Source organism: Propithecus coquereli, unplaced genomic scaffold (genome assembly GCF_000956105.1).
Source record: "Propithecus coquereli isolate 6110/MARCELLA unplaced genomic scaffold, Pcoq_1.0 Scaffold646, whole genome shotgun sequence".
In the NCBI taxonomy this organism is placed as follows: Eukaryota; Metazoa; Chordata; class Mammalia; order Primates; family Indriidae; genus Propithecus; species Propithecus coquereli.
In genome coordinates, this window is record NW_012152463.1 from 614,776 (window position 1) to 633,453 (window position 18,678).

General features: G+C 46.2%; 1 protein-coding gene across 1 annotated transcript in view; it reads left to right on the forward strand.

The window, feature by feature from the left end:
• TTC7B (tetratricopeptide repeat domain 7B) overlaps positions 1–18,678 on the forward strand; it is a 236,156-nt gene that overhangs the window by 106,130 nt on the left and 111,348 nt on the right. Inside the window, exons 9-11 of the mRNA XM_012660002.1 lie at positions 480–617; positions 17,268–17,351; positions 18,349–18,453. Coding sequence (XP_012515456.1) covers positions 480–617; positions 17,268–17,351; positions 18,349–18,453 — 327 coding nt within the window. The remainder of the gene's footprint in view (positions 1–479; positions 618–17,267; positions 17,352–18,348; positions 18,454–18,678) is intronic.

The window sequence follows — 18,678 nt, forward strand, 5'->3', positions numbered from 1 at the left end:
ATGGCACCATTTGGTAATGGGAGAGTCAGGGCTGGGAATTTTCTCCCACTCTTTGATGTAGAGCAGGAGCAGGAACTGCAGGTGAGACAGAGCAGGGCCTCACCCCATGGAGGAGGCTGTCGCCCTAGAGCACAGCTGGGTCTGCAGCGAGGCTGTCTGTGAACTTGAGCCCACGGAAACTCCCTGCTTCGCATCCGCTCCCAAAGCTTCCTCCAAACACCTGTGACAGGTACATGTGCCTCTGGGTTCACACCTCCAGTACTTCAGCACATATCGTATACCATGTGCTGCCGTGCTCAGGGGTGTTTGAATAAATGACCTGAGGTGACAGGCCCCTCACTTACTTCCGCCCTTGTCTCCAGCCCCTTGGCAAACTGTTAGGGGCAGGACAGGAGGGCCTAGGTGGCTTCTCTACTGCTCAGTGACAGCTGTGTGCATGGGCTAGCTCAGCATCTGCTTCTCTTCCATCTTGTTTTCAGGCCAACCGCGATGCCGTGCTGAGCAGGATACCTGAGCACAAGAGCGACCGTCTTATCAGCCTGCAGAGCGCGTCTGTGGTCTACGACTTACTGACCATCGCTCTCGGGAGAAGAGGCCAGTACGAGATGCTGTCGGAGGTACAGCCGCTGCGCTGGTGGGCTTCCAGGGGGTGGTCGGCAGTTGTGGGATGACCCCAGGGAGGGGCTGTGAGACCTGGTCTTGTGTCCCCCTGTATCTCTGGTGGCCGCATAACCTTGGGCCAGTCATTTAACTTTGGTTTCCTCCTCTGTAAATGGGCATTAGGCTAAATGATGAGGTAGCGGAATTGATCTACAGTCTCTTACCACTGGTGGCCCATAATCCACCAGGCTGTGAGGGAAGGCAAGCATTTCTCAAGCAGTTTCTCTTTCAGTGTGTTTCCGTCATAACCAAAAATCTTCCATCTGTGATATTCATTTCCTTATAAAACAGGTTTTGTTTAAAATATCTATGCAGCTCCCAGTGAAATGGCAATTTCAGGCCCAGTGTATCATCAGGTTAGCTGGTAGACTATTTCACATAAAGTAAACACTGTCTTCATTTACAGTCTTCTATTTGCTCAGAAGGGATCCTGGTGGATTCCAGATCTTATGCAAGGTGCTGTCATCTTCTCACTCCTTCAGTTTCTAAGAAATGCTTAGGATGGAAGCTTGACTGCTCACAGTTTCAAATGAAGCTGCTTAATCTTGGGCTAAGGTCGTGTGTTATTAGGCTGCCTCCCAGAATAACAGATCCCACCATGGAAAGGCTAAATAAGTAACGAGATCATTTTATCTTTTCTTTAGCAAAATAAAGAGAAAGAGAGAGAGGGAGACAACCTATTTTGTTAAAAGGAACTTTTCCATGTTATTTATCTTTCTCTTTCTAAATTTATACCCATTGCAACAGCCTCTGGGCACGAGGACAGGGAGTGAAATACAGTAACAGATTGGCTGAAACCAGATAAGTGGCCGACTCACCCTCCAGCCTGCCAGTGCGTCGCCACGTTAGGCAGGAACCTTGGGGAACAGATGAGCCTGCGTGGCTTGAATCTTTTTTTAGTCTTTGGTTTGGTGACTATACAGGGCAATGGTTACTCAGCCTCCAGAAAAAAAAAAAGCAAACCCCTCACAATCCGGCTGGATAAAGCAATACGTGCCCCGTCTCATGTGGCCCACCCCCGGGACTCCATCCAGGCTTGAGATGGGCCCAGATTGTTCCTCACTGAACAGTTTGCGCCCCCTTTGGGTGCCCTGATTTCCTGGACCTCCTCCTCCTGACCAGCTTAGTTTCTGTCATCTGTGTATGTGAAGCCCATCTGTGGGGACAGTGCCACCTAGCTCATAGCTGAATTCTTTTAAGGTGAATTTTTCCTCCAGACAAACCACTTCACACCTCTCTAGGTCCAGGGATGAGAGTGGTGTGCACGTCTGCTTCCGTCCCATCACGTAGCAACGTCGCCTTTCCCTAGCTCGACATTTCCTACATGCAAACGGGCGTGAGGAGCTTGAGGGGGCTGGCCTGCTTGATGGGTTGGGTGGCCCTTGCCCACGGGTTTCTCATCATTCCACGAATGACTCTAGGGGGCGGATGTCACCTCAGCAGATCCCTCTGCAGGCCGCACCGCTTACGGCACGCAGTCCTAGGACCTTGTTTTCACCGAGATGACTCCCATCTTGACATCACACGTAGCTTCCATCTCGTGGTGACAACCTGACTCCCGAGTCACTGGAGAGTCTGGTTGCTGGACCCGCTACGATTCAGAGCTCTGTCCCACTAGTCGTATTTGAAATGGCGGAAACAGTGCCAAAGATGCACTCAGAGATGCCGGAGTGGGAGGGTGGAGGACAGGGGCATTTATCACTGGAGCGTTTTGAATTTTGTGCCATATCTGTGTTTTAGCTATATAAGTCAATTGATAAGATATAAGTCAATTGATAAAATATGATGAACGTTTATTTCTTAGAGAACATTTATTTCTTCGACACAGCCAGGGGCTGTGATTGAGGCTGGGGCTACAGCCATGAGCTCGTGTGGCCCCTGCCGACCTGGAGGGAAGCAGCCAGGCAGTAGGCGCAGCCGCCCGGACGGCCAGCCCGGGGAGGAAGGAGGGCTCGGCGCAGCTTCCACGTCCATCAGTCGAGGAACTGGGCACTTGGCTTCAGCCTTTCTCACTATTTCTACTTGAGTGTTTGGAGCTTCCCTCAGCACAGACGGCTGTTGTCTCAGAACCTTCCAACTAAAACAGTTGTCATAAGAAAAATGAAACCTCACGGCATCTCGGGGCACCCCGGTCCATCTTTACTGGGGTTTTTCTGAATCCATTTGGCTTTTTTGTTGTTGTTGTTCCCATCTGCCCTTCCATTTTCTCAGGACTTTAAGTTAAAAGGGTAACTGGATATTTTTTAATTGAAGTAAAACTCACGTAAACATTCACCCTATGCTGCAACCATCACCTCTAATTCCAAAACATTTTCATCGCCCTGAAAGGAAACCCCATATCCATTAGGCAGTCACCCCCCATTCCTCGCTTCCCCACCCCCATTCCTGTCAACTACTAATCTGCTTTCTGTCTCTGTGGATTTACCTATTTTGGGTATTTTATATAAATGGAAATATCCAATATGCGACCTTTTGTGTCTGGCTTCTTTCACTTAGCATGTTTTCAGGTTTATACACATCGTAGCGTGTATCAGCATTTCATTCCTTTTCACGGAAGAATAATATTCCCTTATATGGATATACCACAATTTGTTTTTTCATTCATTAGTTGGTGGAAATTTGGGTTGTTTACACCTTTTAGCTACTGTGAACAGTGTTGCTGTGAGAGGAACGAGATTTTAAACTTCCTATGTTTGTTACTTTTCTTTGGGCCCCACAAATGTCAGTGGTTGTCATTGTTACCAGTCACTGTATATTGCAGTTCCCCGTGTTCACCTCCAGCACCATCGCAGGGCAACCTTTCTCCTACGACGCGGCCACGGGTGTGTATCGGAAATATCCGATGGCACCCCTCTTCTTCTTTTTCTCTTTTTTTATTTTGTTTTGTTTTCCTTTCCTGCCATAATGAAATTGACTCCATTGTTTGTCTTTCTGCCACGTGCAACAGCCTTGCATGAGCCTTAAAGGATCAGACAATACATACAAATACAGAAAAGGAAATAGGAGTCCCTTATAATCCAGCTATCCTGAGATAGTTGACTATCCATTGACATTTTAGAGACCATCTTTACATCTGTCTTTATGAATAAATGCATGTGCATTATGTAAGTTTTATGGAATGGGATAGTATCCTACACATTTTATTGTAGATATTCTCCATCTCTCTTCTCCCCTCCACTGGCACCCAGCCTATCCCTGCGTCCTCCACCCTAGACCCGGTCATCAGCCTAGTGTGTCCTGGGTCATAGGCTGTAGAATCAGAGAGCTTTGGTTTCAGTTCTGGATCTGCCACTTAACAGTTGTGTGATCCTGGGAAAGTCATGAACCTCCTATGCCTCAGTTTCTTTTCCTGTAAAATAGGGATAATAATTGTGTATATCTTGACAATTGTGAGGGTTATATTCGTTAATCTATGCGAAGTACTCAGAACAGAGCCCAGCACATAGAGCCCATAAAATGGCAGCTGTATGCTGCTGCCGCTGCAGTTATTACCACTGTATACACAGGAGTTACCAGGCACAGAGGACACAACAAAATATGCAATAAAGATCTTTTGCCTTCAAGAAATTTCCGTTCTAATTAGGGAGGCCAAATAGAAATACATGAAAAGGTAACCAAATTAGAGAAGACTTACTAGTGCAAGGCATGTTAATTGCCAGGTGAATGGAATAGGCCAATTGCAGCAGAGTTTGCAGGTTGGGAGTTCCAGTATGAGATTATGAGCAGCTCGTATACATGAACTGGATCTTTAAGGTCTGCTAGGCATTAGATAGTCTAGGAGAGAAGCCCTCTGTTCTCAGGCTGGGAGATGTGAAGGCCCTGGGCCGAGGCACTGGGAAGCCAGGGCTTGCTCTCAGGAGTGGTAGGAGAGGAGCTTGGAGAGAAGGGGAGGGGCCCAATTCTCATCACCGCCACCTGCGCCCCTCACTGATGGGATCCAGCCACATCACCCTGTGGCCAGTCTGTGAGTAGGTCCTCTTTGCCTCAGAAACATGGCTAGATCTTCCTATACACAGGTGGGACCTCTTGGGAACAGAAGTGTCAGCAACCATGAGTCTGTCGTGAGAGAAGAGGTCTTACCTCCTTCTCAGCCTGTCCTCGTACATTCCTTTCTCTTGTCTCCAGCCAACATCAACTCTTGTGCGTCAGAACCAGACATGTTTTCTTTCTTCCTGGCTCCTCCCTTTGGCTGACCTGGGCCCGCAGACACCCCAGAGGGGACAGGGGTGCCTCTGCTGCCATTGCCAGCATGTCTTCTCTCCTCCTGTCTTTCCTCCTGTCCTTGGCACACCTGGGCACTGGGTATGTCGTGCAGCGTTGCGCAGACCCAGCTTTCAAGAACTGTGCTTGCGGCGGGAGCAGAGCCACTCTCTCCCAAGGGCGCTGTCCTTTCTGTTGAGCCTATTCAAGATGGAAGCTGCTCTCCCAGCTGAGGACCGGCTGCTGTGTGTGTCTGCGTCATCCTGCCTTTCTTTCCTCCAAGGCGCCGCTCAGCCAGATACTGGGCAGGAGCGTTGTACAAAGGAAACACAAACCAAAGGTTTGTCACGTCCGCGTTCTGACAGGTGTAACTAGAAGCACGATGTTTACCATATCTCCAATGCTGTGAGTTTTCATGTTTTTTAAAGACTAATTGTGAGCCCTGCTGAAAGGTTTGTGTAGGAAGGAACACTTCTTTTTTTTCTTTTCATTTTAAACACCAGCACTAGTTGGCATGACAACCCGCACTATTAAAAGTAAAACAACAAGCACCGCTTCATCTGTTTTTTAGAATGAACCCAAGCTGCTAAGGGGGTTTGTTTCTCGAATTTGACTATTCATGGCTCCATTTTGACAGAATATTATGGGGTCCCGTTTGAAGGTTGTATATGTCCCCCCTACGTAGGCATGGCAGCTTCAAAGACAGAGACAGTATTTTTATCTTTCCTGTGGCACTCATATTCATTTGTTTATGGTAAATCTCAACAATACTATAGTTCTGTGGGTAGAAGTGTCTGCCTAGTGATTGTACCAAGGGGACATTTACACTTCCCTAACCTAAACACTTATTTAATCAGGGAGCGTTGTGAAAAACACTACACATCTAAGTCTGCTTAATAGGCCTACTGTTTGCTAGTTTCCTTTAGAGTTGGGCATCTCCTATAGCCCCACTTGTATGGCACAAACCCAGCCTTGAGCTAGGTGCCAAGTCTCTAGAAGGCCTCAGTGGGCATGACACAAATAGAGCCACAGACTGCTGAGAAATCAAGATAGAGTGTTTGGCTTGTGGTGGGTACACAGTCAAGACTTGCTGAATACACCAGTGCTTCAAAGCCAATGTATACTCTCATCCTGCCCCCTTTTCTTTGGTTTTAGAGGTCCCTAGAGGTGCAATGAGTGTATCTCTCCCCAGGCAGGCCCAATGGTTAAAGGTCATTTACTGGGAAATGGGCCCAACTTGGGGCAAAGCACCCGGACAGATCCCAGCTCTGGCCCAGCTCCGTGGTTGGCCCGGTAGGGACCACACCTGCATCGTTTTTGCACGACAGCCTGCCACGAAGAATTTCAGCTCTGACATGGCCCCTGGGATCTCCATTCTCACCGTTATGGAAGCGTTCTTTTGAATTAAGCCCTGCTTTCTTCTTGCGGCCTCAATGAAAATGCCAGTACTCGGGAGGAATAGAAGTGGTTTAAACCCTTAGGATGGTGTAGTGCAGAGTAATATTCACAATATTTTGCAACCTTCGTCACTATTTCCAAAGTTTTCCATCATCCCAAACAGAAATTCTGTACCCATTAAGCAATAAAGCAATAACTTCCCATTTTCTTCTCCCCCCACCCTAGACCCTGGTTAACTCTAATCTAATTTCTATCTCTGTGAATTTGCTTATTCTAGGTACCTCAAGTAAATGGAATCATGAAGTACTTGCCCTTTTATGTCTGGCTTACTTCACATAGCCGAATGTTTTCACGGATCAGCCATGTTGTAATGATACATCTGATAGCATGTATCAGAACTTCACTCCTTGTGTGGCTGGGTAATGTTCTGCTGTATGTATTTTGGCCATTGTGAATAATGCCGCATACACATATCCCAGTTCCTCTTTTCACTTCTTTTGTTGTATACCCGGGAGTGGATTTGCTAGGTCGTGTAGTAATTCCATGTTTAACTTTTTGAGGAGGAAATGCCAGACCGTTTTTCCCAGGGGCTGCACCATTTTCATTCCCACTAGCAATACACGGTGGATTTGAATTTCCCCACTTCCTCACCAACACTCATTTTTTTTGTTGTTTTTGGTTTTGGTTTTTTTTTTTTTTTGGATTATAGCCATCCTAGTAGGTGTGAAATGGTATCTCATTGTGGTATTGATTTTCCTTTCACTAATCACTAAGGATGTTGAGCATCTTTTCATGCACTTATTGGCCATTTGTGTATCTTTGGTGAAATGACTATTCAAGTCCTTTGCTCATTTAAGAAACTTTTTTTGTCTTTTTGTTGTTGAATGACAATTGTTCTTTATTGTAGATAATAAATAAACTCTGGTTAGAAATACGATTTGCAAATATTTCTCTGTAGGTTGTCCATCCACTCTCTTGATGATGTTCTTGGATGTGCAGAATTTTTTATTAATAGTTTTAAGTTCAGTGTATCTATTTTTTGTTTTGTTGCTCATGTTCTTGGTGTCATATCTAAGAATCCATTGCCAAATTCAAGGTCATAAAGATTAATCCTTCTGTTTTCCTCTGAGAGTTTTATAGTTTTTGCTCTTATATTTAGGCTGTTAAAACTCATTTTGAGTTAATTTTTGGATATGGTGTGAGGTAGGCGTCCAATTTCCTTCTTTTGCATGTGGAAATCCAATTGTCCCAGCACCGTTTGTCAAAGAGACTATTTTTTCTCGTATTGAATGGACTTCGCACCCTTTTCAAAAATCAGTTGGTCAAAGATGTGTGGAATTTTTCCTGGGATCTTAATTCTATTCCATTTGTCTATATATTTGTCCTATGCAATATCATACTGTTTTGATTTCTGTGGCTTAGTGGTAAACTTTGAAATTGGGAAGTGTGAGTCCCCTAACTTTGTTCTTTTGAAAGATTATTTTGGCTATTCAGGGTCCCTTGCAATGCCATATGGATTTGAGGATTGGCTTTTCCATTGCTGCAAAAAAAAAAAAAAATTGTTAGAATTTTGATAGGGATTACGTTGAATTTGTAGATTGCTTTGGATAACATTGCCATCTCAACAATGCCTTGTGTTTTAATATCAGATCTGAGTTTGAAACTCAGTTCTGCCACTTTACATGCTGAGTATGAACTTGAGCAGATTCCTTTGCTTCTCTAAATCTGTCCCCTTATGTGGAAAACACAGGTAACATAGGACCTACTTCCAAGGGTTATTGTGAGGATTAAAGAGAGCATAGCTGGAAGCAGGGCATGCACCTGTAATCCCAGCTACTTGAGAGGCTGAGGCGAGAGGATCTCTTGAACCCGGGAGTTGAAGACCAACCTGGACAACATAGTGAGACCTGGTCTCCGTGGATAGATAGAGAATGCAAAGTGCATGTTACTATTATTATTGGTGATATTAGTAATCTGCTTTCTAATGTAAAAATCCCCTCTGTAATAATCCTGGCAGATGATCCTTGATCCTTATGTAGGGAAGTATTCACTGTATAGTGAAAAAACTCAGCGTTAGAGTCAGGCAGATCTGGGTTCAAATCCTGGCTCTGCCCTTTCCTAGCTGTTGGACTTTAGGAAAGATACTTAGCCACTCTGAGCTTCTACCTCAGGGATTGTTAGGAAGCTCAGAAAGGTAATATGTGTAAAGTAGCCAGCAGAGGTCTTGGTATGTAATGTATGCCATCCCATTCCTCTTTGGTTATTAGAAAGCATTGATCTAAAATTTATCTCCTTGTATCTTCTACTTATTCTATCTCTTTGGAGCAATAGGGCAAGTCCAGTCCTGCCTCAATGGCAACCCATCGAAGTTTTGAAGACAGATATCATGCTGTTTTCTTTCCTCCAGCATAAGGTGCCCCCAATTCCTTTAGGGGTTTGCAAACTTTTTCTATAAAGGGCCAGATACTAAATAGGCCCAAGAGGCAAAGAGTCAAGAGGCAAAATCAAGGATGTTGTGTAGTTATTACAAGAAAGAAAACTTTCCACAAAACTTGTATTGATGAAATCCAAAATATAGTAAGTGAATATAACTTTTTATAATACAGATCCATTGAAGCAGAATGGGATTGTTTACAGGGGAAGGGGGATAACATCTTGCTTAATTTGGGTTCAAAGTTAGTATTTCCTATCACCAAATTGATGGCAGAGGTTCAGCTATAAAAATGATTTTTAGCTTTTGGGCTCCATGAAAATAGGCAACAGGTCAGATTGGGCCCTTGGGCCACAGCTTAGCAACCTCTGCTTTAGTCCTTTCTTTGCAATACTGCACTATTCATGATGCTTCTTTGTTTGTGTGTGGCCTTCTTTAAAGGGTATCCAGAAGAATGAATCCTAACTGTCTGCCTGTATTTACACCTTCATCCCAGCATTTTGTGCATCCATTTTGTACATGACATGCCCATGGGCTGCCATCACTCTTGCCTCCTTACTTCCTCCCTTAGTCCTTGCATGGTGACACCTTAGCCATGGTTGGAGGGTTAAAACCTGGTGGCACAGCTGGGGGAGGGACACTGAAAACAAAGACCAAAAGGGGAAAGGCAATTGAAGCAGAGGAATGGAATTCCCATTTCTTGAATTTAATACATTTTGCAAGGATAACAAAGAACAGCTACATCAGCAAAGCAGCAGATGGAGTAATCTTTGAGTAGGACCCTGGAGACCCTTTACTCAATGTGCAAGCTTGGTCTAGTTGCTTCATATAGTTGAGAAAATAGCATCCAGTGTTCAAGTTCTGTAATAAAGTCTGCGACCTTTGAAAAACAACCCACTCTCTACTCCTCCCACCGTGACCAGAGGCAATGATATCCTTTAATTTAAGCATTTGCCAAAGCAATAAAAATTTGAGACTCCTCTGCTTGGAGCAGTATTGCTGTTTTAAAGCAAAATGAGAAATGGGAAGGGGTAGGGCATGATGCAATTTGCTCTGTTTTATTTCCAATATAAGGGGAGGAAACTTGAGCAAGCTTTGATGTCTAAAGTTTCTCACAACTCAGGGTCGGGGGAAGAGGGACTTTTCTTTGTAGCTGAGAGCTCCATAGGTCTGCTTTTTAGAAGCTTTTTCTGGACCCAGACTCCTGTAGAGTAGATCTCTCAAACTCCACTTTAATTTGTACTTTTATTTTTAGTTAATTTAGGAATAAGAGCTCTGCACTGAGCATCATGGGACCTGGATTCTAATTCCAGGTCTGCCACTGTGCGTGGCCCTTCTGGGTCTTAGTTTCCACATCCATAAAGTAAGTGTGGGACCAGGTAATCTCGAAGGCCTCAACCAGCTCTGTGATTACATCATTCTGTGGTTCTTAGATTGTGGCTTAAAATGTCTAAATAGCTTAGATAGTTTTTCATTGCTAAAAGTTAAGGAAATGAAATATTACTCATATACCATATTAAGATTAAAAACACCCCACTGTTACAAAACTGCAAAGAATTATGTTATCAACTGGCTTGTTAAGTATACACGATGTAGGAAAGAAAATCTTCCTAATCAATCGAAGGATCTCTGTTATGAGAACTTTTAGGATCTGGCCAATCTGTCTGTCCACAAAGGTGAATAATGAAGACAGTTCACTATGTTATTTGTTCTCTTTTAATAGTGATGAATTTTAGATGTAGCCTTCAGGCTAAATGTGAGAGGTACATGATTATTTTATTTCTGCCCCTTCCCCCATGGTTTTGGATGCTGAATCTCACTCTTGAATTCCAAAAATAGACTTTGGCTTCTCTGTGCTTGTGGTATTGGTACAGCTGTCACTGCCACACACCCAGTTTGTGTAATTGGGCTTTGCGTACTAGGAAGGTAATTGCTAAATCCCTTTCTTATGCCAGAAGAGCTTCTCATTCCTGGAGCCCCCTCAAAGATGGCTGATTTATGAAAAGCCAAAATAAGAGACTGGAAAGGCGTTAAGTTCTTGCAACCGAAAGGAAACATTTTTGCAAGTGACATTTTGACTACCGCTCAAATGATTATGATGCCATTTAGAGTCTAATTATTGTTCCACCAAATATTCCTGGTATTAAATGAATGTTATCTGGGATTTAGAGAGGTGGCAGTCATGTGGTTACAGTGAACGGACCTATCTTTCCTGGTAGAAATAACATTGTTGCCAAATCCGTCTTCTTTTGTTGTGAGGGAGGTCATTTGGAGATGTCACCTGCTGTTTTGTGTGGGTGACTCAGGGATCTGCAGCTCTAGATTGGCCCCCACAGCCCCTCCTCCTGGGCCCGAACTGCCATCTCTCCGCCGGACAGCAGAAGTGAAAAGGGCCAGAAGCTACTACCTCTTTCCATTCCAAGGCCTCTACTCACTCTTACCTGCTGTCCACTGGCACACCTACCCCCATTCCCAGGAGTTCTCATTCCCCTCTTCGTCCCCACTTCAGAACTCCGAAATATCTGCCACTACTTTGTTTCATAAAAGCAGTATCAACAGCTGGCACATCTGTGGCATTCACTTTGTGCTAGACACTCTTGTGAGCATTTTACATGTATTTCTTCTTTTTTCCCACGGGGGTCTTCCGGTGGAAACTGGAAAACCTATTAGGCAAATTCTGAAAGAGCTGTAACACTTATTTCTTCATTTAACCCCCATTACAGCCCTGTGGCTGGTGAGTAAGGAGCTTAGCGCAAGCCCGGCAGAGCCTTCACCACGTGACTACTCTCTTCATCCTCACGCTCTGCCTGGGTGATTAACAAGCCTCTTAGATGTCCCCCCAAGAACACCTACCGTCTTCTGAAAAGTCCATTTTCATCAGTGTTACTTTTTCACTGGAGCCATTATTAAAATGTGAATGCTTTTATTTTATTTTATGAACATATATTCTGTTCCCAACCTCCCCACAACATTGAAACTGGAAATTTTTACTCTATCACATACATATATGACTGGGGGTCCTTAAAAGGGATAGGCAAACAGAATTGGGGTAAGCAAACCCTATCTCAAGGGCAAGTGTCGTGGATAGCAAATGCCCCCAGTGACACCCCAAGTTCATTTTTATCGTAAACGCATTCTTTGGGAGGGAGTCTCCTTTCGCGATTGAGATACTATTGGCCTGAGCCGCTCAGAGGTTTATCTAATCTTCATGTTTACGGAAGCGTAAGGGAGGACGTGGTATACATCCAGGCAGTATGCCTGACATCAAGAATTTGGGAGCATCTGAAGCTGTCTGGGCACTTTTTCAGAGCCGGCGTGCCATTGCTGTGTATCGTAAGATGCCGGGGAGCCTGCAGGAAGGCAGAGGCAGGGGCTGTGATGCCGGAGCTCACACTCCTCTGAATTGCGGTGAAGGGCTAATTTGTAATTGTTGACCTGGATTTTCTAGCTCACTTTATATAAGACACCCCCATGGCTTCTTGTGGGATGCCGGTTGTTACCATTAGGAGAAAGAAGTCCAGGCTAGGGGGGGCCTGTGAGAGTTGCTGCCTGCAGAGGCAGTGCATTGCCCGTGTGGTCTTCGTCAGACTGAGACCTTTGGGATGAGTTGGAGATGCAGCATCACCGGCTGCCGTGGTGCTGGTGGACCATGGCATCAGTAAGGTTTCGTGGCAATTCTGCAAGCTGGAAGATCTCAGTCCTTAGTAGCCTCAGGGACCCCAAAGAGGCCATGGGAGCAGGGGCACCCATTAGTAGTAAAAAGCATTACTGAGTCTCTGAAATAGTGCGGGAAACATGTGGCATTTTGAGGGGGGCTTTTATTTGACTGTTCTTCGCTTATGCAGCATGAGTGGGCCTGGTAAGCCATGTGGGTGGCACATCTGTAATTAAGGTCTCAGAGGCAGCATTGTGGTTAAGAGCTCAGACTCTGGAACCAGACTGCTCCATTCACACTGACTCTGCCACCAACTGAGACCCTGTGTAGTCGCTGAACACCTTGCTGCTTCCGTTTCCTTGCCTGTAAATAAATGGACAATAACAGTACCTGCCCTGTACCTGGTAGGGTTGTTAGGACGACCAAATGAGGCAGTACTTGTAAAGCAATTAAAATAAAGTGATAGGTATTATACAATTTGTTATATTTTCTTTCTTGATATAAGAATACTAAAATTTTTGAAAAGGAATCATGGTTAACAATTAGCACTTACTAGCCTGTATCTGAGGTACTGTTATATATATTAACAAATTTAATCTCCCTGACTATGCTCTGCATTAATTACTTTCATATTTCCCATTTTACAGTGAGGAAGCTGGGTTTAGAGCAGTTAAGTGGCTTGCCCAAATTCACACACCTAATCTGTGCTGGTGCCTAGATTCTCTGAACTCTCCATTCTGAGAGAGTCTCAGGCAGAAGCCATACAACAGCTTGCTGGGGGCTGGAAGGTGGGGGCTGGAAGGTAGGGGCTGGCACAAGAGGAGCCTGAAGCGTTTGATTGGGTGAACCTCCGGGGCTTGGTTGTAGGTGACAGAACCTGACTTGCTAAACGAAGCAGAAAAGGAGTTTATCCATCCGTACTATTTAGCTCGCAGGATCCACAGGAGGCCCCAGAATAGACTTGAGCAGAAATCAAGAAGGCAAGTTCCCTACCCCAGTTTGGGAGGCCACAGTTCGCTCCTAGGAGCTGCACTGAACCTACTGCTACTGTGGCCCCCCAGGCCTGGCCACTGGGAACAAGGCCCAGTGGCCCCGCCCAGACCTCACTGCTTGCAGATTCAAAGCCCTGGCAGGAGCATCTGACTGCCCGGGCCTAGTTCATGTGACACACTCCTCTTGCTTCCCTTCTTGGGGGTGTCCACTCCCCCCGCAAAAAATCAGAAGAGTTTTGAAGCAATAGGCCACCAAAATGACAAGTGTCCTCTCCTTTGGGGGCCTCAACTAGATGCTCCCAAGTTCCCTCCCAGCCCCAGGATTCTCTGAGCCTGCTCTTTCTGAGGGCGGGGGCTGCCCTCCCTGCTGCAGCACCTGGAATGAAGCTCTGTACCAATTAGGCTTTCAGTCAATGTTTTCCACAGAGTATAATGAGTACGTTAGCCTTTGGCACAAAAGGAAATAAGGATGCACACTTATTTATAGCATCTAGCTTTTTGATTCTGAACAGACTGTTTCAGCTGCTGAGCTCCTTTTGTTCATCAGGAAAACAGTTGATATTTATCATTCCTCTTAGCAAAAGGAGGAAGAAAAAGCATTTAAACATTTAAATGTTTCTGTGTATATATTTAAGTACTTAGTGGTTATATTGCAATGAAGTAGTCGAGTAGGGCTGTTAGAACAAACCTCGTTTTTGATCCCCTCTTCTCTCCACATAGCGGCTCCTTTGCCTAATGTCAGCGACTGTGATGATCAGTCTCCTTTCCTCCTCCTCCATCATCCCTCACCCCGTCCTCGAAGTCGGTTTCTAAGTACTGTTGGCCTTTCATTGCTTGGTGTCCTCTCTGTGATACCTGTCCCCCACTTGCTCCCAGCCCATGCCCCCACACCTGGGTTAGGTCTCCCCCGTGCCTGTCGTGCCCACTTGATCTTCTCAGCAAGACGCTTCCGTTTCCCCCTCTGTGCTCCTTAAGGCCAGTGACAGCTGCTTGTTTATCAGCACAGCAGCGCAGTTAGGAGCGCCCTGGGTCGGGTCCAGAGCCCAGCTCTGCCACTTAGTGTCTGCACCATGAGGGTGTGTCCAGATGTAATCAAGAGAACCAAGATACAGTGGCTTGACCAAATAAGAGTTTATTTTGTCCCTCACCACAAAACATCTGGCGAGAGGCAGCCGTCCCAGGCCGTGCAGCAGCTGCGGCACCTCATGGCATCGGGGACAAGCACCTTCTCTTTCTGCTCAGTCATCCTAGTGTGTGGCGTGTGTCCTCATGCGAGTCACCTCCAGCTTTGAAGGGGCAGAGCTGCGGGCGAAATGCGTGCTGGCGGAGATGCCCTCCTCTTAAAGGGTGGGGACCTCACCCGGCAGCTTCTGTGACATCTCACTCCCCATAATGAGTCACATGTCCATGTGTGTGTTTAGCTGAGCGTGTTGCCAGTGTTCACCTTGCTTGAGATCTTCGGGTGCCCATCCTATACCATCACTGAGCATATAGTAGGTGCTTAGTAGCTGCTTATTACTTTGCTTTTTAATATAATATATTTTTGTTAGGGTAGGTTTTCACGGTAAGCCAATTAGCATATTTACTGTGACTTTCTCTGTAAATATTATTTAAAATTCTGGGATTCTTTTCTCTCCTCTCCCACCACCTCACTGTACCTTTTTCGTGACCTCCAGTTTGTCACCTGCTCTGTGCTCCTCGTCTGTCAGCTCCCTGCTCCCCTCCTCCCCCATCCATTAACCCTGAGAATCCATCCGCCCTTCTCCTCTGCTCCGGGGCTGGCCACGGAGCGTCACAAGGGAAAAATGTCAGCACAGTGCTGTTGGCGCCTCCGCACGTCCGGGAGGCTTCTGTCCCCCTCGGGATGAGGTTTTTGTTGTTTAAACCTTTTCTGTTCTTTTTTAAAAGTCTTAGTGCTATTCCTTTTCTCCTTTCCCCCCTCCACCTCTCTATTGTTTTCTTTTCCTCCCAGCAACCACCTCGGCCCTCTTTACGGAGAAGACTGGCTGGGCAGGACAGTCCCTGGGGTCTCCTCTCGATCTGGGGGAACCTGCCTCTGCAAGAGAGGACCTTCAGGCAGGGGCCCGTTTGTTTCAGGGACCTGGCTCTCTCTGGTCCTCTGGGACCTAATTTATCTCCTCAGTTTCTTCACTCTGCCTCTCGTTCCTCTCGTGTCAGAGAAGGCTCAGGTTGCCTCCATGGAAAAATAGGTGCATAGATGAGTAGCCTTCCCAGCCCAGGCCGTTGCTTCACACAGCCTTCCTTCACGGCTCGTCTCCATCTTTTCTTTGCTCATCAGGCCCCCATGCCCTGCGTCCTCCAGTACACCCCAAAACCACACTCACAGGGCTTGGTCACCCAACCACACACTCAGAGGCTGCTTGGCCTCCATTGCCTCTGACCTCACTGCACCCCTCCGAGGCCCCCTCTGTGTGGCGACACTCTGCTGCACCCCCTCCCACCCGAGATTTCTCTTTCGCTTTCATTTCTGGGTCCTTTTTCTCTCCCTTCCCCCTGAATAGAGATGTTCCCCAAGGTTCTGGCCCTGTTGCCCTCTCTTGGAATTCTCTTCTGGAGTGATCTGCTCTGTTCCAGTAACTTCTCACAAAACTCACAGTAACTTCTCATTTGAAAAAAGAGGTGATCTGGCCGGGCATGGTGGCTCACACCTATAATCTCAGCACTCTGGGAGGTCAAGGCAGGAGGATTATTTGAGGTCAGGAGTCCGAGACTAGCCTGAGCAAGAACGACACCCCGTCTCTACTAAAAATAGAAAAACTTAGCCAGGCGTAGTGGCACGTACCTGTAGTCCCAGCTACTTGGGAGGCTGAGGCAGGAGGATCGCTTAAGCTCAGGAGTTTGAGGTTGCTGTGAGCTAGGCTGCTGCCACGGCACTCTAGCCACTCTAGCTCTGTCTCAAAAAAAAAAAAAAAAAGAAAAAGAAAAAGAAAAAAGAGATGATCTTTTTCATGAGGTCCCACACTGTTTATAATTATCTTTAGTAAATCACCACATGATACCTCAAACTCACTGTCTTCCATACCAAACTCCTTAATAACCACTTTCTTTCCTTTTATACTTTATTCTAAAAAAGTCTCTCCATCTCTCCTTCACTCTCTCAAACACACACACACACACACACACACACACACACACACACACGCCTTCTGTGCCATGAGTTTGCTCCTGGGTGTGCAGGCCAGAGACTATGGGAAACTCGTTCAGTCCCTGTGCCTCACCAGCCTCCCTCCATGGGTGACCCATCCTTGCTGATTGTAACTCAGATACACCTCTTGGTTCTGAAGCCTCTGGACCATTCCATCCACCTGGCTGCTGGCCTGCCTCCGTTGTGGTCTTACAGCTCACCCCAGGCCCCGTGATCTTCCTGAAGCTCCGATGTGGTCATGTCACTCTCTGTGCAGGGACCAGAGGGTCCTCGCTGACTGAGAGGGGAGTCTGTCTGTAGATTACACCGTGGGCAGGCACTGTACCAGCACTGGGGGGACAAAGAAGTCATGATTTCTGCCTTAGATATTTCCTCTCGCGTAGCGGGGCTGGGCTGGGGAAGGAATGACCCTTCTTCCCGGATGCCATTCCTGGTTCCTGCAATTACTTCCCCCGGTACTTTCTGTTCCCCACGCTAGGGATGCTAGTCAGCTTTGGCCTTGTATTTGTGTTGTTTGTGTAGTCACCTCCTTCCCCGTACTAGATACAGAGCTACTTGAGATCAGGGATCGTCCTGGCCTCTGGCGTGGTGCATTGTACCTTGTGGGGACTCCCTAGGAGCTGTCTGATGGAGGATTATGTTTTAAGCTCAAGGGAAGCAGATTTTGTAGGACTTCTCTTGGTGTGCATAGACACAAACTCACACTTGTCCAGTTGTGACACCAGCAATTCTCAGATGTCTGCATTGTTTTTCTTTCCAAACCAGTGCTTAGAAAGAGCCATGAAGTTTGCCTTTGAGGAGTTCCACCTCTGGTACCAGTTTGCTCTGTCACTGATGGCTGCTGGAAAAGTGAGTTGCTCTTTGTGATGTGCAGTTGTTTATGTCGATGGTTAATGTCATTGAATCTCATGGAATGATATAATACCTTGTTGAAAGGTGTCATTTCATTGAAACTGTCCTGTGGTCCTTTCTTAATAAACAATCAAATCCAATTATTTGGGAGCCAAGAAGGACCTGTCACTGGGAAGAAAAATTCTGAAATATTTGCCTTTTTCTAGCCCTTGTGACTTCTTCATGTGAAGTGCACATGGCTGAAAGTAGAGCTAGTTCTTCACACTGACCCTTCACTCATTTGAGAGGGTAAACCTGTTCCCGGAAGGGGAAATGTTTTGGTTCTCTTTAGCAACGTGTGTATATGCTGTTGGTCGAAAGTGTGGGCTGGGGATTGAAGTTTGGTGCCGCCCTCAGAGCTGAGCAACACGGGGCAAGTCACTTAGTATCGCAGTTTCCTCTTCAGTAAAATGGAGCAATAATAGTACCTACTTCCTAGAATTCTTACCAGGTAAATGAGATAAGGTGTTTAGAATAGCACCCCATCACTATGTACACACTCAGTGAAGGTAGTAGCTATTATTTTTCTTATTAATTTGGCTATTTAGTGAATTTGTCATTTAGTGAATGAAGTCTGAGATACAAGATTATTTGACCTAAGTAAATTCAGAAACTTGGTATGATGTGCTTTAAATTGCATATTTTATTTTCCATAATAACGTAAACTTCCACTGTCTGTATTTTTTTCTTATTTTTCCAATAGCTACACAAGCAGGGAGCAAAACTGAGGTGATGCCAGAGAAGCATTCCTGCTTGTTTTTAACCTCAGCTTTTCCCCTGTCACCCAGGAGCCCCCCACTCTGGTTATCACTGGCCCCAGGCGCCTGCCTGGTCGGGCTCAAATTGGAAAACCGCATTAAGAGGGCATCCTGACCAAAAGCCCCTCTGGAAAAACTTTAGTATTTGGTTCTGTCAAAAATTTTGAGTTTCACAGAAATAATCTCCTCTTGCCAAGTCTGCCCGTGCCGTGAAGGTGCTGAAAGAGTGTATCCGTCTGAAGCCCGACGACGCCACCATTCCTCTCCTTGCTGCCAAGCTGTGCATGGGCTCCCTTCACTGGGTGAGTAGGGGTGCCACCTCCGCCCCCCATCAGGGAACTCCAGGGCAGAGCTGCCAACCTTTTTCAGGTTGAGGCATAGAGAGAAAATGATAGTAATTCATCAGCTACACAAAGACAAGGCTGTTTAGAGCCCCAGACCCTGGGCCTGGGCCCCTGGCCTCCTCAGGCCTCCCCTGTGCACCCCAAGGAAGGAGGAGAACCAGTACGTTCCCTGGGTACTCCGGG